This window comes from Olea europaea, chromosome 2, assembly GCF_002742605.1.
Source record: "Olea europaea var. sylvestris chromosome 2, O_europaea_v1, whole genome shotgun sequence".
In the NCBI taxonomy this organism is placed as follows: domain Eukaryota; kingdom Viridiplantae; phylum Streptophyta; class Magnoliopsida; order Lamiales; family Oleaceae; genus Olea; species Olea europaea.
In genome coordinates, this window is record NC_036238.1 from 30,519,192 (window position 1) to 30,542,851 (window position 23,660).

At 37.9% G+C, this 23,660-nt stretch overlaps 2 protein-coding genes across 2 annotated transcripts; one reads left to right on the plus strand and one right to left on the minus strand.

Annotated features, from left to right (window-relative positions):
- Window positions 1-1,059: 1,059 nt before the first annotated feature.
- LOC111375418 lies at window positions 1,060-4,853 on the minus strand. The gene is made up of 10 exons (XM_022998237.1): window positions 4,565-4,853; window positions 4,056-4,138; window positions 3,836-3,968; window positions 3,591-3,725; window positions 2,766-3,308; window positions 2,225-2,514; window positions 2,003-2,051; window positions 1,786-1,952; window positions 1,683-1,744; window positions 1,060-1,597 (listed from the first exon to the last, which is right to left on the minus strand). The coding sequence occupies exons 1-10, from the start codon at window positions 4,851-4,853 to the stop codon at window positions 1,060-1,062; spliced, it is 2,289 nt and encodes a 762-aa protein (XP_022854005.1).
- A 17,819-nt stretch (window positions 4,854-22,672) lies between these two features.
- On the plus strand, window positions 22,673-23,221 carry LOC111375429. The gene has a single exon (XM_022998248.1). The coding sequence runs from the start codon at window positions 22,673-22,675 to the stop codon at window positions 23,219-23,221; it is 549 nt and encodes a 182-aa protein (XP_022854016.1).
- The last annotated feature ends 439 nt before the right edge of the window (window positions 23,222-23,660 follow it).

Sequence of the window (23,660 nt, forward strand, 5' to 3'; positions counted from 1 at the left end):
AACAGACGATTCACAAGAAAGAAGAAGAAAAAAACGCCAAAAATAGAGAGAATTCTTTGAAAACTTCATTCAATATTATTAATAATCATGAATGACGAAAATTGACCCACAAGTCAGGTTAAATAACTACAAAATATGGAATTATCGAAAAATTACTAAAAATAGAAAAATCCTAACGATCACACCAAAATAAAATATGAAATAAAAGAAGTAAGTTGCCAAAAATTTGGCTCAATCCAGATTCTCTAATGTCTAGAAAAAGGGAAACGAAACATTACCATAAATAGTAAAAAATAACTAAAGATTGAATTTCGGAAAGGAAAACAATGGATTTTGGGCTCAAAATTGATGCCCACCAAGCTTAGCTACGTGGCCATGATGTGCGCGTCGAAGAGAGCTTTTCGGATTGGGGTCATAATAGCGATTTTGATAACCGTAGTCAAAGTATGGCCAAATTACTAAGGACGTGTCAAAATTACCCCAATTAAGGAAAGATTGCATTTATTTTCCATATTTGCACGCCATCTCATGGTATATCAGCACCATCAACGAGCTATCTGACAAATCAGTGTCACTCGACTCGAATCCTCCTGCATTAGTCGCCCTGGGTTGGAAAGAACTCGCCCTCGAGTTCACATTAGCTTCATCAAACTCCACAAAACATGGACTTAGATGTTTCACATTGAAGACATCGGAAGTCTTCAAATGGCTGGGAAGACGCAACCTGTAAGTGTTATCATTGATCTTCTGGAGCACTTTACACGGTCTAATCTTTCGCTTCTTAAGCTTATTATACTCCACAGCTGGAAAACGATCACGTGTTAATACTGCCTATACAAGATCACCAACATCAAAGACTACCTGACGGTGATGACTATCTGCCTGAGTCTTGTACCTGGAATTACTCTCCTAAATGGACAACTTCACTTGTTTATGGATACCCCAAAGGTGTTCTGCCATCTCATCAGCTTTGTGATTGAAACGCCCTACACGTGGGATAGGAGCTAAGTTAAGTACTCTGGATGGTTTATGATCATAGACAATCTCAAATGGTCTCAATCATGTGGTTCTGTTCTTCGATCGGTTATAGGCAAATTCTGCCTGAAGCAATGCCAATTCCCACTGTTTCAGTTTAGTCTTTGCTAAACTTCTCAGAAGATTTCCCAAACTCTGATTTAACACCTCTGTCTGACCATCTATTTGGGAGTGGTAGGCACTACTAAAATTCAACTTCGTCCCCAATTTCTTCCACAAGCTCCTCCAGAAATGACTCATGAACTTGGTGTCACAGTCATAAGTGATTGAATGGGGAACACCATGTAGACGTACAATTTCCTTGAAATAAAGATGGGCAATCCGAGTAGCATCCATCGTCTTCCGGCAAGTCACAAAATGAGCCATCTTTGAAAACCTATCAACCACAGCAAAAATGGAATCCATTGCCCGTTGTGTACGAGGTAAGCCCAATATAAAATCCATGCTCACATCAAACCAAGGAGCCTCAGGTACAAGTAATGGCGTGTGCAGTCTAGCATTAGTAAGAGCTCCTTTGGACTTCTGACATATATAACACCGTTCCACATAATGCGCTATGTCACTGCTCAATTTGGGGCAATAATAATCAGAAGAAACCAACGCCAATGTCTTATCTCGCCCAAAATGTCCCTCATTATAAAGTTCACTAATGATCTGCTACCTTAGTGAACAGTCTAGAATGCACAACTGCATTCCACGAAACAGATAACTATTATGCAAAATAAAATCATGTCGGTGATTATCAGTTACCTTCTGAATTATCTTCCCGACAGAAGGATCTCCAACATACATATCAGAAAATGCTTCAAAGCCAACAACTCTGGTGCTCATGGTAGTGAGGAGTAATGTGCGATGGCTCAATGCATCTGCTACTCGATTCAAATTCCTTGCTTGATGCCTAGCGTAAATGTAAACTCCTGCAAGTACACCACCCACTTTGCATGTCACCTACTCAGCTTGTGCTGACCATTGATGTACTTCAAGGCCTCATGATTAGTAACAAGGATGAACTCCCTCTATACCAGGTAATAACGCCAATACTTCAAAGTCTGAACTATGGCATAGAACTCCAGATCATAGGCCGAATAATTTTTTTTGTTCCCGACAACTTCTCAATGAAAAATTCTACTGGATGCCCTTCCTAACTTAAAACACCACCAATGCCAACTCCATACGCATCACAGTTTACCTCGAACACTTTCTCAAAATCTGGGAGTGCGAAAATTGGGGCCTCTGTCATCTTTTGCTTAACCAATTGAAAGCTGGCCTTTGCCTCCTCAATCCATTGAAAATCACGCCCTTTAAGGCACTCTGTGATAGGAGCTATCAGAATGTTGAAATTTTTGATGAATCGGCGATAGAAGGATGCCAATCCATGGAAACTTCGAACATCGTGCAAACTTTTTGGCTTGAGCCAATTCAAGACTGCTTCAATTTTGGATTGATCTGCATGAACACCATCAGTAGATAGAACAAAACCTAAAAAAGTTACAGAAGTTGTGAAGAAAGAACACTTATTCTAATTGATAAATAAGTGCTTCGTCCTCATTACATCAAAAATAGCACGAAGATGATCAAAATATGACTCCCACGTCGGACTATAAATAAGTATGTCGCCAAAGTAGACTACCACAAACTTCCCCATGAAAGGTGGTAAAAGCTGATGCATAAACCAAATAAAAGTACTGGGCGCGTTGGACAGTCTAAAGGGCATGACCATCTGCTCATACAATCCATGCTATGTCTTAAACTCCTTCTTCCACTCATCTCTAGGTCTGATCTGATTTGATGGTATCCGCTTTTAAGGTCAATTTTTGAGAAGAACTTAGAACCGGACAACTGATCTAACATGTCATCCAGACGAGGAATTGGAAACTTGTACTTCACTGTAATCTTGTTAATTGCTCTGCTGTCAACACACATCTGCCACGACCTATCCTTCTTCGGTACTAGTAGAGCAAGAACTGCACATGGACTCATACTTTCACGAATATGTTCCCTCTCCAATAATTCTACAACTTGTCGCTGCAACTCTTTAGCTTCCTTGGGACTGAGACGATATGCTGGTCCATTTGGCAGACTCAACCCTGAAATAAGATCGATCTGATGTTGAATATTCCTAATAGGTGGTAACCCTAGAGGAAGATCCTCTGGCATCAAGTCAGAAAACTCCATTAGCAGTTGCTGCACTTCTCCTGGTAAATTCGAGTCCTCCTTCACTTCACTTTTCTCACAGGGTAGTAGAGGATATATCATTTCTCCACTCCCAATATCTACTAAGAATTTGGACATAGAAAGTAGGTTGTTGTTATTAATTACTGGGGCAGGGGTGGTTTTTTCCTTGCGAGGTGCCAAAACAATTTTCTTCCCTTTGATACTAAGTGAATAAGTATTTTTCCTTCCATCATGGATAGCGCTGTGATCAAATTGCCAAGGTCGTCCCAACAATACATGACACGCATCCATAGATACCACATCACATCAAGCATTATTAAAATATTTTTTTCCAATCGAAAAAGACACTAGACACCGTTTCTCTACTATTTCCTCACTACCTTTATTCAACCACGATAATTTGTATGGCTTGGGATGACGATCTGTCTTAAGCTGCAGTTTCTGGATAGCCTCTTCAGACACTACATTCTTACAACTGCCACTATCAATGATTAACTTGCAAACTTTATCGGCAACTGTACAGGTTGTGTAGAAAACATTGGTCCTCAACCAATCGTCCCCTGAATTGCCCTTGGGAGTCAACAAACTCTTGCGAACGACTAGAGTCTCCTGGCCATCTCCATACAGCACATCCTCATCTTCACCTTCGTCATATAAGGCTCTCCAACCTCCTCGATATCCTCTATCACATTCTCTTCAATCAGAAGATTTTTATTCTTCTGACCAGTCGGCTTCCTGCAATCAGTAGCCCTATGTTCCTATTCATCACATCTAAAGCACTTAATGCCTCAATTAGGATTATCCCGTAGGGGCTGATAGGTAGGATGAGATGCTTGAGGTCGAACTGGCTGACTACTTTCACTTCTGACCACCGGCTTCCTGTTTTGTTGCCTTTCCATGACAAGTGCACACTGGTATGCTTCAGGCACTGTCCACAATGAATGAAGGCTTAGAACATCCTACAAGGGCTGCCTTAATCCTCCCATATACCCTGCAACCATCTATTTTTCCATTTCAGATAAATTGTTTCGAGCTACCAATTGATAGAACTCCTCCGTATAATCATCAATAGTTCTCGTATTTTACCTCAGTGAATGGAGCCGCTGAAATAAAGACTTGTAGCTGAAAGGAAGAAAGTGCCCTTTCATCTTTTTCTTCATTTTCTCCCAATCAGTGATCTTAGACTTGCCTTGCCGTTCTCGCGAACACCTCAATTGTTCCCACCATGCTGAAGCTATTCCCTTAAGTTTGATGGCAACCAATTTTACCTTAACATGATGTGGAACCTCCTTATACTGAAAAATTCACTCCTCTTCATTCAGCCAATCAATAAAACCTTTAGCTTATAACGTACCAGCAAACTCCAGCAGATCCACTCTGAAACTCAGGTCTACATGGCGATCCTCCCATCCATGATGCTCCCAGACTTGAGCACGATTGTGATACGGGTTTTCAAAACTGGTATCGAATTCGTGACTCTCTACGTCATGATTGTCGAACTCCTGTTCCCCCAATTGTTGGGTTAACTCTACAACTTGTCTTTGCAAATCTTCAATCGCCACATCTTGAACATTGCGATCACGATGTGGGACTTCCTCAATCGGAACCTGCCCTCGACGACCACGAGAACGTCCACCAACCATTGTAACTGATGGAAATTTCATTGCAGGAAAATACTAACTCTCTAATACCAACTGACGCCGGGTAGGATAGCGATTATCCTATAGGCTAGTTGCAACAGATGATTGGCAAGAAAGAAGAAGAAAGAAATGTTAAAAACAGAGAGAATTCTCTAAAAACTTCACTCAATATTATTAATAATCAAGAATGATGAAAATTAACTCGCAAGCTGGGTTAAATAGCTGCAAAATATGGAATTATCGAAAATTACCAAAAATAGTAAAATCCTAACGATTACACCAAAATAAAATATGAAATAAAAGAAGTAAGTGGCCAAAAATTTGGCTCGATTCGGATTCTCTAACGTCTAGAAAAAGGGAAATGAAATATTACCATAAATAGTAAAAAATAACTAAAAATTGAATTTCGAAAAGGAAAATAGACGGATTTTGGGCTTGAAATTGATGCCCACCAAGTATAGCTAGATGGCCACAACGTGCGTGCTAAGAGAGCTTTCTGGATTGGGGTCATAATAGCCATTCTGATAATCGTAACCAAAATTATGGCCAAATTACCAAGAACATGTCAAAATTACCCCAATTAAGGAAAGATTGCATTTATTTTCCATCTTTGCGCCTGTCCGTCATCTCATGGTATCTCAGTGCCATCAACAAACTATCTAATAGATCAGCGTCACTCGACTCGAATCCTTCTGCATCAAATAACAAACTCTATTTTCTTAAATCCTCACTTAGTGCTCAATTGGTTTTGACACATGCTTATTGAACACGCTCATAAAATGAATCCATTCTAAGGCCTATTTATATATTTTGTAAGGCAGTTTATCATTTGATAAATACAACTTGAATTCCTCCTTTAGAAATAGAAAAATCAAACATGAACTTGGTCTACTAATAAGCTTTCTTTCCTTAATTGATTTGGTAGATTTACTTGTTTGAATTTTCTTCTTAGTGGAAAAAAATAATTTGATAACTACAACTTGTCCTTTAAGGAGGTAAAATTCAACGTTGCTTCCACCCAACCTCTTATCTCTAAGAAGTAAAATCACAATTTGCTTCCGCTTCTAACTATATATACAACGATCAATTACTTCTCTAATCTCAATCAAATGACTAAGAAGTTCTTCCATGAATAGACCTTTGAGTAGTATATCACAATCTTTGTTCATTGAATTTGCAAAGCACGCCACCTTGGTTTTATTATCCTTAGATACAAACAGAATCATTTCTCCAAACTTTCTTGACTCATGAATAAACCTTTGATTCAAAATGTTTGATCTTCAATTTGACCATTAGGTAGGAAAAGAATAATTTCTCCCCAAATTTGGTTTTATTCAAATATATGTCAAGTCAATAGATCCGTTAAACTTCATCATCCATTAATATACTCAATTCAATATGGATACTTAAAATAGAAATTATATTATTAACTTTCTAGTCAATAGATTTAACTAACTGATTAAACATTAGATTTTGTACTAGATTTTTACGCAAGTCTTCTGAAAACTTTGAACAAAATACTATTTAACATAACTCTTAAAATGAATTGAATAACCTCTCGTTTAATTGCTTAACCTGTTTATAAAAGGATACATATATTTATTTCAACTTTATCTTCAACGCATTGACACAAATTATAAAAGTGACTATGAAACTTGAACTTATTTCATTCGTTTGATGATTTTGACATCATTTTGATCAGTTATTTTAAAATTTAAAACTATTAAAAAGATAACATGCATATTTATCTAAATATTATTTTCAACGTACATCATCTTCACATTCTTATAGGCTTGATACATGAATCATAAGCATGTGATGGTGAGATTTAAATCTAGACCTTTTGTATGACTTTTGATATTGTCTTAATGGGCCCTTTTAAAAAATTTATAGATTAACATCATCTATTTATTTAAAAGTCATTGAAGTGTTTCTCATGCGAACCCGCATAGCGCGATCACTACCAAACCCACAACAAATTGAGAATCAAACCCAAGACAAAGGCAAGGTTTTGGATTAAACCCAATAAACTGGAACCAAGCAATCCGAATCGCCGACAATATGCAGACCTCTTGATTACGCAATTTAAATGAATTTCACCCGATTGATTTTTACGTCACAAGATTAATCTTGATAAGTTCACAAGTTGTTCAACGAAAAACAAGAGAAATCAATTAATGCCTCACGAATAATATTCCATAATATGAGAGTTGTAATTTTTTACAATAAGGAATAAAGTATTTATACTATTCTAGATAACCTAAGCAAACTAGGAAAAATATCTAAGAATAATGCAAAATTCGTCCACAATAGCCTAATTATGGTAAAAATCTACTAATAATGAAATTCTATTAAAATAAGGAAAAAAATTCAAAATTTGGAAAAATTCACCTTGGACTTGGCCTATGTAGCCGCATAGCTTTAGAGCATTCGGTCGTATAGTGCAATTAGTCTGCGACTATGGGACTTCTGCTAGGTGTATGCGATAGCAAGACTTTAGACCTGTGTGACCGCATGGTTTATTGCTCCAGCTCCGTTTTCTTCAGCTTTAAACACGTTGATCCAATACTCTTCGACCTTCGTCCCAACACGAAACTTGCTCCATTTTGCATCCCAAACATTGTTTCATCAAACATTGCTTTGATGAACAATCCCATCGCCTCTTTCACGTGCTTGGCCCTCGATCGCGTCATCGGCCCCTTGACTATCAATGGATCTTTCCTCAAGCTCGACTCTGGACTTGATTTTGGTACTTGTGCTTTCTAGATCAACACGAAACTTGCTCCATTTTGCATCCCGAACATTGTTTCATCAACCATTGCTTTAACGAGTAATCCCATCACCTCTTTCACGAGCTTGGCCCTCGATCGTATCATTGGCCCCTCAACTATCAACGGATCTTTCCTCGAGCTCGACTCTGGACTTGACTTTGGTACTTGTGCTTCCTGGATCACATCATCCCCTCCCTCTTCGAAATGATTTGACCTAGAATCTGCACCTGCATCGAAAAGAGATAAGTAAGAAACATTAAAAGTTGCAGAAATACTATACTCACTTGGAAGATCTATCTTATAAGCATTGTCGTTGATCTTCTCAATCACTTGAGACGATCCATCTCCTCGTGATAATAACTTTGATTTTCTTTGCTCTGGGAATCGCTCTTTCCTAAAATGCACCCAAACCCAATCTCCCGATTCAAAAGTGACATATTTTTAGCCTTTGTTTGCTTGTGTTGTGCATTGATTGTTCTTCCTCTCTATTTGCTCCCTTACCTTTTCATGGAGTGTATTCACCAATTCGACTTTCTTTTTCCCATCCAAGCTTCGTGACAATGCATCAGCTACTATGTTTTTCTTACCTTGTTTGTATCGAATGACATATGGAAAAGTCTCTATGAATTCCATCCAACGTGCATGTAGTTTGTTCAACTTACCTTGACCCCGCAAATGTTTCAATGATTCATGGTCGGTGTGAATAACAAACTCCTTTGGCCATAGGTAGTGTTGCCATGTCTCTAAGGCTCAAACTAGAGAATAAAGCTCCTTGTCATAAGTAGGATGGTTAAGAGCTGCCCCCACTTAGTTTCTCGCTTAAAGTATGCTATTAGCCTCTTTTCCTGCATTAAAACTGCTCCAATACCTATTCCTGATGCTTCACACTCAATCTCGAAAGTTTTGTCAAAATTAGGAAGTGCTAAAATAGTTGCTTTACATAAACATTCTTTGATGGTGTTAAATGCATGTTCTTGTTCTACACCCCATTGAAACCCAACGCTCTTTTTGACAATTTCAGTAAGTGGTGTGGCAAGTGTGCTAAAATCCCTAACAAATCACCTATAAAAACTAGCTAACTTATGAAAACTCCTAACCTCGGTTATGTTTTTAGGTGTTGGCCAATCTTTAACAGCTTTTACCTTTTCCTCATCAACTTCAACCCCATTAGCACTCACCACAAATCCTAGAAATATGATTCTATCCATGCAAAATGTGCACTTCTTGAAATTAGCATAAAGTCGTTCATTTCTTAAAATCACAAGCACACATTTAAGATGTTCTAAATTCTGTCCTAGGTCCTTGCTATAGATTAGAATATCATCAAAGTAAACCACAACAAATTTTCCAATGAAAGCTCGCAAAACATTGTTCATTAATTGCATAAACGTGCTTGGTGCATTTGTGAGTCCAAATGGCACAACTAGCCAGTCATATAGCCCATATTTCGTTTTAAATGCCGTTTTCCATTCATCACCCTCCCACATATGAATTTGATGATACCTACTCTTAAGGTCAATTTTAGAAAAGATGCAAGCATCATATAATTCATCTAACATGTCATCTAACCTAGGAATTGGGTGACGTTACTTTATCGTAATGTTGTTGATAGCTCGGCAATCCACGCACATCCTCCAAGTTTCATCTTTTTTTGTCACCAACAATACGGGTGCAGCACATGGACTCATGCTCTCCCTTGCATAACCCTTGCTCATCAACTCCTCCACTTGCTTTTGAAGCTCCTTTGTCTCCTCCAGATTACTTCGATAAGCTGGTCGGTTTGGAATGACAGCTCCAGATATGAAATTAATTTGATGTTCGATCCCCTTAATGGATGGCAATCCACTAGGCACGTCTTCTGGAAACACATCGTCAAATTTCTGCAATAAAGAAGTAGCCAAACTAGGGAGGGATGTGTTAGACTCCTCAAAATTGAGGAGTCATTCCTTATATACCAAAAGAATCATTCGTTGCATCTCCGCTATTGCCTTTTTCAATTCACTCCCTTTTGCAAAGAAATTTACTTTCGGCTTTTCTCTCCTCTTGGAAGACTCTCTTTCTTTTCTCTCATGTGGCCCCACTCTTTTTTCTTCTTCACCAGCCACCTCACTATTTTCTCTCTTTTTCTCTAGCTCTCTAATCTTCCTAATTTTTCAATTTGATTTGGTCCTCATACACTTGTGCTGGTGTTAATGGCGCAAGAGTGATAGTCTTTTCCTCTTTCACAAAACTATATTTATTTTTATACCCATCATGCATTGTTTTCCTATCTTATTGCCAAAGTCGGCCCAACAAAATATGCCCCGCATGCATAGGTACAACATCACATAACACCTCATCATCATACTTCCCAATCAAAAAATTAATCAACACCCATTTTGTCACCTTAACCTGATATGATCCAGGAGTCGAGCCCGACGAAGGCTAGTGTGAAATGAGATCCGTTGATAGTCGATGACAGATCAATGACACAATCAAGGGCAAAGCAAGTGAAACAAGCGATGTGATTGCTCGTTCAAAAATCATTGATGGAACCATGTTCGAGACTCAAAATGGAGCAACTTTCATGTTTGGGTTGAAGGCTGAATCAACTTGGATCAATTTAATATCGAAGGCCGAAGACGGAGGAAAATAATAAGCCTATGCGACCGCATATGCTTATGAGGTTTGCGATTGCATGGAGGCATACCGAAACTCAAGATGGGATTTTTAGTTGAACCATACGACCCCATGGAAATATACTATGCGGTCGCATAGGCCAAAAATTTGGTGAATTTTCTAATTTTGGTAATTTTCCATATTTTGTTAGTTTTTGATTCTTTTCCATATTTTGGGGATTATGATTGACTTTTACATGATTTTTACCTAGTTTTTAAGTTTAGTATAAATAGGAGTTTCCATTCAATTGTTAAAAACCTTTGACATTATTGATATCGAATTAAAAGTGAGGCGTATTGTCTTCTCTTCATCATTCTTCATTGAACAACTTTGAACTTATCAAGTGTTAACTTGTGGCGTTCAAACAACCGGATTTAATTCTTGGATTGCGTGATCAAGGGGTCTTTCAAGAGTCGCTCTTGTTGGGTTTTTTTATTCGACTTTCTTTTGGGTTAATCCTAAACTCTTGGATTAATTTGATTTTCTTGGGTTCATCAATCTCATTGTGGGTTTTGTAGTCAACATTGCTACGGAATTCGCATCAGTTGGTATCAGAGCTTTGACTCCAAATTAATTGAAGGTTATATCTTTTCTTTATTTGTTTGAGTCGTTAATTTTGTTTTCTTAGTTTCTTCTTCAATTTTAATTGTTCTTTCTTAGTTCTTCTTCGTTCTTGTTTTTCTTTTCGTCATTTTGTTGAGTTGTTGGTAGTTTAATCATCTTCTTTCATCAAGGAGTACAAAAAAAAAGTACAAAAAAATGATATTATTATTGTTTGATTTTGTTTTTCTACCAACAACAATTCCTACATTGTGTTTGACTTCGGGATATTCAATTCGGTTTGATTCTTTCAATCTTCTATTGAGTCTATTCACATATTCTTGTCAAAACAATTCATCTATTCCACTTATTCAAGTCTTTGAGTCTCGTGGTCTTCGATTAATATTTAGTTTGTTTGAATTTTCAGTAAAACAATTGATTTAGTTCACATGGTTCTTTGAAGTGCTTGAAGAGAGACTTTGAGTGGTAAAAGGCTGAGTGGTGAGTTTAATAGAGGGAAAAAGCCATAGTGAGTGTTTTCCAAGTGAAATCTTTGTGAGGCATAAAAAAAATTGTGTGATATGATGTTGGAAAGAGAAGGTTCCAACTTAAGTCGAAACGGTAATGAAAACAATGCTTCGGAGGACATGATACGGAGGTTTGAACGGGTACTTCGTGATGTTAGGGAGAAGGTGGATAGACAAGGGGAATGGATGGTGCAAATAGGTACCACAATCTCTAATCTCAGCCGGGGACAAGTGGAGATGTCTAATGCTAGGGTCCCGGGTAGGCATGAATCTAGGAAACGAAGGCGGGATGAGTATCGTAGTGATGAGGATGATTTTGATGAAATGACATTGATATGGGTCGAGCGAGGCATAGGGGCTATAGGATGGAAAGACGGGGTAGAAATAACTTGGGAGATGAAGTAAATGGAAATTTGGGGAGTATTAAAATGACTATTCCACAATTTAAGGGGAGAAGCGATCTAGAAGCATATTTAGAGTAGGAAAGGAAGGTTGAGATGATTTTTGGGTGCTATAATTATTCGGAGGAGAAAAAGGTCAAATTGGTGGTACTTGAATTTGTGGATTACGCGATATCTTGGTGGGATCAAGTATTTACATCATAGCGTAGGGGTCGGGAAAGACCAATTAGCACTTGGGATGAATTGAAGGTGTTGATGAGGAGGAGGTTTGTTCCAAGTCACTATTATAGGGAAATCCATCAAAAATTGCAAGGTTTGTACAAAGGATCGAAAAGCGTAGAGGATTATCACAAGAAGATGGAAATTCTTATGATTCGGGCTAATGTGGAGGAAGATCGGGAAGCTACCATGGCACGGTTCTTGAATGGGTTAAATCTAGATATTGCAAATGTTGTAGAGTTGTAACACTAGGTGGAAATCGAGGACATGTTACATGTGGCAATGAAGGTCGAGAGGTAATTAAAGAAGAAAGGGACGTCTAGGCAACCGTTAGGTACTTCGACTCCTAATCCAACATGAAAATCGAAGTGGGATGACAACAACAAAAATGGGGCTGCACCTAGAGGTAAAAATGATTAGCAAAAAGGCAAGGATGAAAATGCTAGCAAACCAATATTAAAATCGGAGGCACAACCGTCACGCAATCGGGACATCAAATGTTTTAGGTGTTTGGGAACGGGGCATATTGCTTCTCAATGCCCAAACAAATGGACGATGGTGTTGTGGGATAATGGAGAGATTGTGAGCTATAGTGATGGTGAGTTTGATGACACGCCGGCGTTGGAGGATGTTAGTGAAGAAGAAAAAATTGAAGGGCCATTGGGGATCTACTAGTCACAAGGCGAGCTCTCACTATTCACATCAAAGCGGATGACTTGGAGTTGCAATGGGAGAATATTTTCCACACTCAATGCCACGTCAACATTATGGTATGTAGTGTTATAATTGATGGTGGTAGTTGCACTAATGTAGCTAGCGTATCTCTTGTAGAAAAATTGGGTTTAACATTGTTGAGACACCCGAGACCTTATAAATTGCAATGGTTGAATGAGAGTGATGAGGTGAGGGTGAATCGAAGGGTGTTACTTAATTTGTCAATTAGGATTTATAAGGACGAGTTAGTGTGTGATGTGGTGCCAATGTAAGCGGGGCATATTTTATTGGGGCCACCATGGTAATACGATAGGAAGGCTATACATGATGGGTACAAAAATCGATATAGTTTCATTAAGGATGGAAGGACAATTACTCTTGTACCATTAACACCGGCGCAAGCCTATGAGGACCAGTTAAAATTGAGAAGTGAGATAGAGAGGAGAGTAAAAGAGTTAGAAAAAATGAGAACAAATAGTGAGTTGGAGAAAAAGAAACAAAATGTTGAGATAGCCATTAGAGAGAAAAAGAGAGAGCAATCACAAGAGAGAAAAGAAAGAGAGTGCCCCGAGAGAAGAGAGAAAACACGAGCAAATTTCTTTGCAAAAGAGAGTGATTTGAGAAGGGCGATAGTTGAGAGAAAAGAGATGATCTTGTTCGTTTATAAGGAATCACTCCTCAATTTTGAGGATACTAACCTATCCCTCCCTAGTTTGGCTAAGTTTTTGTTGCAGGAATTCGATGATGTATTTCTGGAGGATGTACCAAGTGGATTGCCGCCTATTCGAGGCAATGAACATCAAATTGACTTCATACCCGGAGCTGTCATTCCAAATATATCGGCTTATCGAAGTAATTCCGAGGAGACTAAGGAGCTTCAAAGACAAGTGGAGGAGTTAATGAGCAAAGGATACATGGGAAAAGCATGAGTCCTTGTGCGGTACCGATTTTGCTTGTGCCAAAAAAGGATGGAACATGACAAATGTGCGTGGATTGTAGGGCTATCAACAACATAATGGTAAATATCGTCACCCTATACCTAGATTAGATGACATGCTTGATGAATTACATGGTGCTTGCATATTTTCTAAAATTGATTTAAAAAGCGGGTATCATCAAATTCATATGCGGGAGGGTGATGAATGGAAAACGACTTTTAAAACTAAATATGGTTTATATGAATGGTTGGTTATGCCGTTTGGACTCACAAATGCACCTAGCACATTTATGCGTTTAGTAAATCATGTTTTGCGTGCTTTTATAGGAAATTTTGTTTGGTTTATTTTGACGGCATCTTAATCTATAGAAAAGGCCTAGGAGAGCATTTGGAACATTTAAAGTGTGTGTTAATTGTTTTAAGGAAAGAACAACTCTATGTTAATCTTAAGAAATGCACGTTTTGTATGGATAGAGTTATTTTTCTTGATTTTGTGGTTAGTGCTAATGGGGTAGAGTTAGACGATGAAAAGATAAAAACTATTAGAGATTGGCCGACACCTAAAAGCATAACGGAAGTTAGGAGTTTTCATAGTTTAGCTAGTTTTTATAGGCATTTTGTAAGGGATTTTAGCACTATCACCGCTTCACTCACGAAAGTAGTTAAAAAGAGTGTAGGTTTTCATTGGGGTGATGAACAGAAACTTGCATTTAATACTATTAAAGGTAGATTGTGTTAAGCATCTATTTTGGCATTATCTAACTTTGATAAAATATTCGATATTGAGTGTGATGCATCAGGAATAGGGATTGGAGCAGTTTTAATGCAGGATCGGAGGCCTATTGTATACTTTAGCGAGAAATTGAGTGGAGCTGCTTTAAATTATCCTACATATGACAAAGAACTTTATACACTTGTTCGAACTTTGCAGACTTGGCAACATTATCTATGGTCAAAGGAGTTCGTAATACACACCGATCATGAGTCACTAAAGCACTTGCGGGGACAAGGTAAATTGAACAAGAGGCATGCACGGTGGATGGAATTTATTGAGACATTTCCATACATCATTCGGTATAAACAAGGTAAGAAAAATGTGGTGGCGGATGCGTTGTCGCGAAGGTACATATTGCTAATTACTCTTGATTCTAGGCTACTTGGGTTTAAACATATTAAGGAATTGTATGAAAAAGATGCTAAAAATTTTTGGATATTTATTTGTCATGCATAAAAGGGGAGGTTGATAGGTTCTTTAGATATGAGGGTATTTATTTTGGGAAAATAGGTTATGTATTCCTAATTGTTCTATTCTGGATTTGCTAGTAAGGGAGGCACATAGTGGTGGATTGATGGGACACTTTGGGGTTCAAAAGATTTTAGATGTATTGAAGGAGCATTTTTACTGGCCTAAGATAAAAAGTGATGTCGAGCGAATTTGTAGTCGATGCATAGGTTGTAAAAGGGCTAAGTCTAAGGTTTTACCTCAAGGTTTGAACACACCTTTACCTACACCTAATGAGCCTTGGGTTGATATCTCGATGGACTTTGTTTTGGGTTTACCTAGGACTAAGAAAGGTCGGGATTCTATTTTTGTAGTTGTAGATAGGTTCAGCAAAATGACACATTTTATACCATGTCACAAAACTGACGATGCCACAAGCATTGCTGACTTATTCTTTAAAGAGATCATACGTTTATATGGGGTTCCTAGAAGCATAGTGTCGGATCGAGACGTCAAATTTTTGGGTTACTTTTGGAGAGTTTTGTGGGGTAAGTTAGGCACTAAGTTACTATTTTCCAAAACTTGTCACCCACAAACGGATGGGCAAACCGAGGTAGTGAATAGGACTATGACACAATTGTTACGCACAGTAATCAATAAAAATTTGAAGAGTTGGGAAGAGTGTCTATCATTTGTTGAATTTGCATACAATCGAGCTGTTCACTCTACTACGTCATATTCTCCATTTGAAATCGTATATGGTTTTAATCCACTAACTTCTTTGGATTTAATTCCATTACCTGTGAATGAACGTGGTAGTTTAGATGGCAAAAAGAAGCTAGAAAACAAAAGTAAGTTGGTTGCGTCGCAGGCAAATAAAGGTAGGAAGCGCGTGACATTCGAGCCAGGAGATTGGGTTTGGGTGCACCTTAGGAAGGAGCGTTTTCCGGAGCAAAGGAAGTCCAAGTTGCAACCGAGGGGCGATGGTCCATTTCAAGTTATTGAAAAGATAAACGACAATACTTACAAGTTGGACCTTCTGGGTGAGTACAATGTTTCGACTACTTTTAATGTATCTGATCTCTCTTTGTTTGATGCAGGTTTAGATTTGAAGACGAATCCTTTTGAAGAGGAAGGGGATGATATAATCCAGGAGTCGAGCTCGACGAAGGCTAGTGCGAGACGAGATCCGTTGATAGTCGATGGCGGACCAATGACACGATCAAGGGCAAAGTAAGTGAAACAAGCGATGAGATTACTTGTTTAAGAAACCATTGATGGAACCATGTTCGGGACTCAAAATGGAGCAACTTTCATGTTCGGGTTGATGGCCGAATCAACTTGGATCAATTTAATATCGAAGGTCGAAGACGGAAGAAAATAATAAGCCTATGCGACCGCATAGGCTTATGAGGCTTGCAATCGCATGGAGGCATACCGAAACTCAAGATGGGATTTTTAGTTGAACCATGCGACCACATGGAAATACACTATACGGTCGCATAGGCCAAAAATTAGGCGAATTTTCTAATTTTGGCAATTTTCCATAATTTGTTAGTTTTTGATTCCTTTCCATATTTTGGGGATTATGATCGACTTTTGCACGATTTTTACCTAGTTTTTAGGTTTAGTATAAATAGGAGTTTCCATTTAATTGTTAAAAACTTTTGACATTATTGATATCGAATTAAAAGTGAGGCATATTGTCTTCTCTTCATCGTTCTTCATTAAACAATTTAGAACTTATCAAGTGTTAACTTGTAGCGTTCAAACAACCAGATTTAATTCTTGGATTGCATGATCAAGGGGTCTTTCAAGTGCCGTTCTTGTTGGATTTTTTGGTTCGACTTTCTTTTGGGTTAATTCTAAACTCTTGGATTAATTTGACTTTCTTGGGTTCGTCAATCTCGTTTTGGGTTTTGTAGTCAACGTAGTCTCCCCACATTAATTTAACCATTGCAACCTATAATGTCTAGGATGTTTTAATAGTGTCAATCCCAATTTTTCCACTACATTAGTGCTAGCTACATTTGTACAACTTCTACCATCAATTATTACACTGCATACTTTCCCGTTGACGTGACATCGTGTGTGGAATATATTTTCCCGCTGCTATTCCAAGTCATCCGCCTTGATTTGAGCGCTAAGTGCTCGCCTCGTAACCAACAACTCCCCAACTACATACACCGTGGTGTTTTCCTCGTCAATGTCCTCCAACTCCGGCATTTCTTCATAATCACCTTCACTTTCGATCTCCACTTTCCCGCTGTCTCGCAAAATCATGGTTCTTTTATTTGGACATTGTGAAGCAATGTGTCCAACTCCCAAGCAACGAAAACACTTGACGTCCCGATTCCTTGATGGCTGGGATTCTACCTTTGGTGTAGTCTTGCTAGCTCCTTCCTCCTTTCCTCTCGATACCTCCAGTCTTGCTCTTGCATTAGCTCCATCTCCTTTATTATTTTCCCACCTTGACTTCCAAGAAAGATTAGAAATCGAAGATCCACCTTGATACCTTGCTGTCCCCTTTCGCTTCAATTACTTTTCCACCTTCATGGCTACATATGGCATGTCTTCAATTTCCACATAATGTTACAATTTCACTACATTGGCAATGTCCCTATTCAACCCAAAATCGAGCCATAGTGGCTTCCCTACCTCTTCCACGTTCGCCCTAATCATAAGCATCTCCATCTCTTTATGGTAATCCTCTATGCTCCTAATGCCTTGATATAGATTTTGTAACCGTTGATGAAGCTCCCGGTAATAGTGATTAGGTACAAACCGTTTCCGCATTAACATCTTCAACTCCTCCCAAGTACTTATAGGTATGCCCCAATCCTCCACCTCATCGTCACCACTTGATCCCACCAAGTTATTGTTTTGTCGAAGAACTCAAGAATCGCAATTTTCACCTTTTTCTCCCCTGAGTAATTGTGGTAATCGAATATCAACTCAATCTTCTTCTCCCACTCTAAGTATGCCTCCGGATCACTCCTCCCTTTGAAAGAATGGTCATTTTAATATTTCCCAAATTACCATCCAACTCGTCTCCACCAAGATTCATACCTCTCACATCTTGCCTAACGCCTCTATTCCTAACCCTTCCAACCTTCGCATCCACAAGTGCGTCCTCATCAAATCCACTATCAGCCTCAAAGTCATCCTGATCATCTATCCTAACTTTCCCCCGTGCATTATTGGCTCCCAGTCGAGGATTAGCAGGCATTGGATTAAGCTTGTCTAACCGCACATCCTGTCGATCCAACTGATCCCTCACGTCCCCCATCATCCTTTCCATCCGCAGTATCAATTCTGCCTCATGTTAAGTTGATCATTGTCCCTGCCAGAATGTGTTCCTTCCATGTCAGACATCCTATATTCTAACTTTTTTTGCCTCACCAAGTTCACTCGGAATTCACTCAATTTGGCTTTTACCCTCAATTGATCTTACCACTCTGCCTTTTACCGCTCGTTGCTTTCACTACGTGCTTCAAAAAACAAATTGGAACTCAACCAAAGAATTAGTCTCGTGAAATCCAAACTGGATGCGAGTGAGATTACAAAACAAAGAAGGACTCGAATTTGGAAGTTTTGAAATTCAAGAAAGTGGTTCTTGAATTGATTTGGACTAAGAAAGACAATTTAAGAAAACAAGGGACTAATTTGCAAATAAATAATTTTTTTGAATAGTAGACTTGAACAGTACGGATGGGAACAGTACTTTTTTTGACTTTTTTCTTTTTCTGCTACTGTACGATGAACAGTACGATTTTTTAAGACCCGGACTTTAACTACAACACCAACGAAAGAAACGAAAGTTGTTTTAGATTCTAAATGAACCCAAAAACAACTTCTAAAGTTTTAGACGAAAAGAATTCGGATCAAAGACTCAAGAATTTTACTGGACAGAAGAACGCGAAGAACGAAGAAAAACTAGAAACAAAGACTCAACAAGAATTTAAAAGGGATATAACCTTGAATTGGAGCCTAAGCTCTGATACCAACTAATTCGAACCCGCGTAGCGCAATCACTATCAAACCCACAACAAATTGAGAATCAAACCCAAGAAAGCCAAAGACAAGGTTTTGGATTAAAACCAATAAACTGGAATCAAGCAACCCGAATCGCCGACAATATGCGGACCTCTTGATTACGCAATTTAAATGAATCTCACCCTGTTGATTTGAACGCCACAAGATTAATCTTGATAAATTCACAAGTTGTTCAACGAAAAACGAGAGAAAGCAATTAATGCCTCACGAACAATATTCAATAATATGAGAGTTGTAATATTTTACAATAAGGAATAAATTATTTATACTATTCTAGATAATCTAAGTAAACTAGGAAAAATATCTAAGAATAATACAAAATTCGTCCACAATAGCCTAATTATGGTAAAAATCTACTAATAATGAAATTCTATTAAAATAAGGAATAAAATGCGAAATTTGGAAAAACTCGTCTCGGACTTGGCCTATGCGGCCGCATAGCTTTAGAGCATGCGGTTGCATAGTGCAATTGGTCTGCGACTTTGGGATTTCTGTTGGGTGTATGCGACCACAGGACTTTAGACCTGTGCGGCCGCATGGCTTAATGCTCTAGCTCTGTTTTTTTCAACTTTAAACACATTGATACAATACTCTTCGGCCTTCGTCCCCAACACGAAATTTGCTCCATTTTGCATCCCGAACATTGTTTCATCAACCGTTGATTTGATGAGCAATCCCATCGCCTCTTTCACGCGGTTGGCCCTCGATCGCGTCATCGACCCCTCGACTATCAACAAAACTTTCCTCGGGCTCGACTCTGGTCTTGACTTTGGTACTTGTGCTTCCTGGATCACATCAGTTTCTATACACGAAATCATTGTGGATAGACTATTAACTATAATAGATTTCTTTATATGGTTGTTAGTTGATGACAAGCACGATTCTCGAAGCAATTTGAGGTATAAATTTAATTGATTGTTACCATAAACTTTGGAGCATAAAGAATTAAAAATTGAAGTACGCTTTCCCCATGGAAATGACAAAGAGTGCTCGTGCTTATGAAACCGGGCTTATAGGCAACTCGTGCAGTCCATGCATAGGCACACACACTGTACACACCTTGCCCTTGAAGCCTACTCTGATAACTGAAGATCAAAAAATAAATAATTGAATTGAGTACCATTAATTGTTTTCTTTTTGGGTTGACATGTCAACTTTCGATAAAGAAATAGATTCATTGTGCACTTGAGTGAGAGGGGTACTTTTAAAAAGCACCCAGTCAAAATACTAAATTTTTACATTGACCAAATTTTTTTCGCCATTCACCAAAAGAGCCTTTTGAAGAGTAAACGTCATTTTTGCCCTTATTATGTGTTGTAATTACAAAAACATATCATTTACCCAAAAGACAATAATACCCTCTTTAAAAAATTAATAAATCCAAACAATCTCACTTAAATTTCAAAACGAAATCACTTTCCTTATCAGATTTTTCAACACAGTTAAAAAGAAATTTCCTCTTCCAGCTGCTTGAACATTGAAATCTCAAAAAATTATCAAAGACTCAACAAAAAAATATTACTCACAGTCGGCAATTGAAATTGGTAAGTATAAATACGTATGTTTAATTTCATTTTAGTTAAATTAGTACATTGTTTGAATAATTAAATTTTATTTCAACATATGATTTTAGAAAAATGAAATATTACAGTCTTAAATGGATGTATATTTTTTTAGCAAAAACGAGGAAAAAATTCATCTGTTTAGATGCAAAATGTAGAAGACAGCCGACCAAAAAGTGTTCGGGCAGGATGTTTAACAGCCTGCCTGGATGCTACAGCCGGCCCGGACACGTCGTTTTTTTTTCCTTGTGTCATATTTTTTTTCGTCCTTTTATTCTCGTAATTACAATTTTTTTAATAAATGATATTTCCTAATGCAGATATGAGATCAGCTGCTATCCCGATTTGTTACTTTGGTGAATTTGAAAATAATGACAATGATCGATGGGTGTGAAAATGGATGAGTGAAAGACATGGTTGTACTGCAATTGTAATAACATCAAGTACATCATATGTAGAAATGTACAATGAGATACATAACTTGCTAAAAGTTGATCCCTCTGAATATGCCATAGAATTAGGATTTCTAATCGGCGAGAATACATTTATTTCAATTCCACCTATAATGGTTACTTCTGAAATTGAAATGAAGGTTTTAATTGAAATAAACCAGAAACGTGTGATTCTTATTTGCTTAACTTTGATGAAGAAGAATGTCCCCGAGAGTGAAGACGAAGATCTCGATGGAGGGGATCGTAATGTGAATGAGTTTTGGGACACAGTGGAAATAATGCGTGATGATGTTGTAGCTGTTCTAGAGATAGTTGCTTCTCACCATGATCTCATTGTTACACATAGAATTTGCTCGGTAGTTCAAGACAACGAAAGAGATAATGACTTTACAAATGAGAATTTGATTGCTTTATCCCGTTTGAGACATGCGTTGAGTGGGAGCTCACAGGCTGGACTGAGTGCACGGTCCTCTAGTTATTCGCGTATAGTCCCCGATGATGAAGATTTGTATGTCGAGCAACTGTTTGACACGAAGAAAGATTTGCAGGAAGCTGTTCACCGGATTACTTTGAAACCCAATTTTGAGTTTAAATTGAAGAAATCAAACAAGTCGACTTACACAATTATCTGCGTTGACGATAGTTGCCTTTGGTGTTTGCGAGCAACGAAAATGGACACGAATGAGCTCTTTGTGGTTCGTAAGTATGCACGAGAACATATTTGCGAAATGGGTATTTGTCGAAATGATCACAGGCAAGCCCGATCATGGTTAATTGGTTAAGAAGTAATATACAAGTTTTAGGACCCACGAAGAATCTACAGACCTTCGAATATTATTAATGACATTCCTCGAGAGTACGGGGTGGTCATAAGCTATCAGAAGGCTTGGAAGGCCAAAGAATGCGCATTGGAGGACTTGATGGGTTCGATCGAGGAAAGTTATGCTAAATTGGCCAAGTATTTCTTTTTTTAGATGTTTATTTAATAGTTATCTAATTAATTCAATCATCAATTTCAATTGTTTATTTAATTATTTATCAATTCTTTATCTTATATGTAATTAATTATTTAATTCAATTGTTAATTTTTCAGTTTTTTAGTATTGTTTATTTAATTATTTAAATTATGATTATTGTTTATTTAATTGGTCAAGTTTTGCTATAACATGGGAAGAATTAATACTGAATCGGCATTTTTTATTGAGAAGGATGATGAGAATCGCTTCAAGTATTTCTTTATGGCTCTTGGACAATGCGTTCAAGGATTTCGAAACGCAATGCGATCCTTAATCCTAGTCGACGGTACAACCCTCAAGGCAAGATACGGGGGCAAGTTGATTATTGCAATATGTTAAGATGCTAACATCCAAATTTACCCTCTTGCATTCGGCATAGTTGATGGAGAAAATGATTTGAAAATGCGTTGGTTTTTTACGAAGTTGATGGAAGTAATTGGGGATGTCGAGAACCTTGCATTCGTAACCGACCAAGGGCAGTCAATAATTAAGGGTATCGCCGAAGTATTCCTCGAGGCACATCATGGTTATTGTATGTACCATATACAAGGAAATCTGAAGACCAAGTATCGAGGCAAAGGCATCATTACGTTGTTTAGGAGAGCTGCAGAGACTTACAGTTTTTAAGAATTTGAAAAGTTTATGGTTGAAATTGAAAGTAAATCCTATGATGCATGGGAGTATCTGACACAGATGGGGATCGAACATTGGGCACGATCACATTTTCCAGGATATCGATACAACATGATGACGTCGAACAATGTAGAGTCACTCAATGCCTTATTTAAGAAGGATCGAGAGTTACTAATTCTCGCAATGCTTGATAACATTCGTGACAAGCTGCAACAGTGGTTTCATGATCGTTGTGAGGAATCACAAAGTTGCACAAGTGTGCTAAACCCGCCTCAGGAAGATAAACTCTTCAAGACTCTAGAGGTGTCAAGGAAGGTATATGTAGATCCACTAAATAAGTTTCGCTTCTCCACGAGATGTGCACGCGATTTCGGATACATCGTCGACTTGAATGATAACACGTGCACGTGTAGACAGTTTAAGTTGGAGAGTTTTCCCTGTACACATACATTGGCGGTGGCTATATATAGAGGAATTCCACCACACACCTTATGCAGTGCTTATTACACGATTGGTTCTTGGAGAGTAGCATTTGCCGAAACCATATTTCCTGTACCAAATGAAGCCAAGTGGGAAGTTTCCGATCACATTCTCTCATTGAATAACTTGTTGTCACCAGCAGTCGGCCTACGTACTCCTGGATGTACACGTAGTCTAGAATAACATCGATCAGAGAATTTTCCCGACCTCGTAAGTGCGGCAGGTGCGGTGCAACAGGACATACTAAAAGATTTTGTACAAGTCAGATCCCTCTGCATAACAACGTAACAGATGTATAATTGAAGTATATGTAACATTATTTATAATATTGATATTAATTATTCACGCATATTCTTAATGTTAATTATTTATGTTAATTATTAGATTTAGTTTTTTATTTTAATATTTCATTAATTAGTTTCGTAATATTTGAAGTTAATCCTTTTTTTAAAACTCAGTGCGTTCTCCATAATATACCCAAACATTATAAATAAGTCATGAAATATTTAAATAAACACATAAACTAAAAATTAAATATTAAATATTAAAAAATAAAATATGTTTTACAATTATTTCGTAATTACAAATAAATAAATGAATGAATGAAATATACAATATTTAA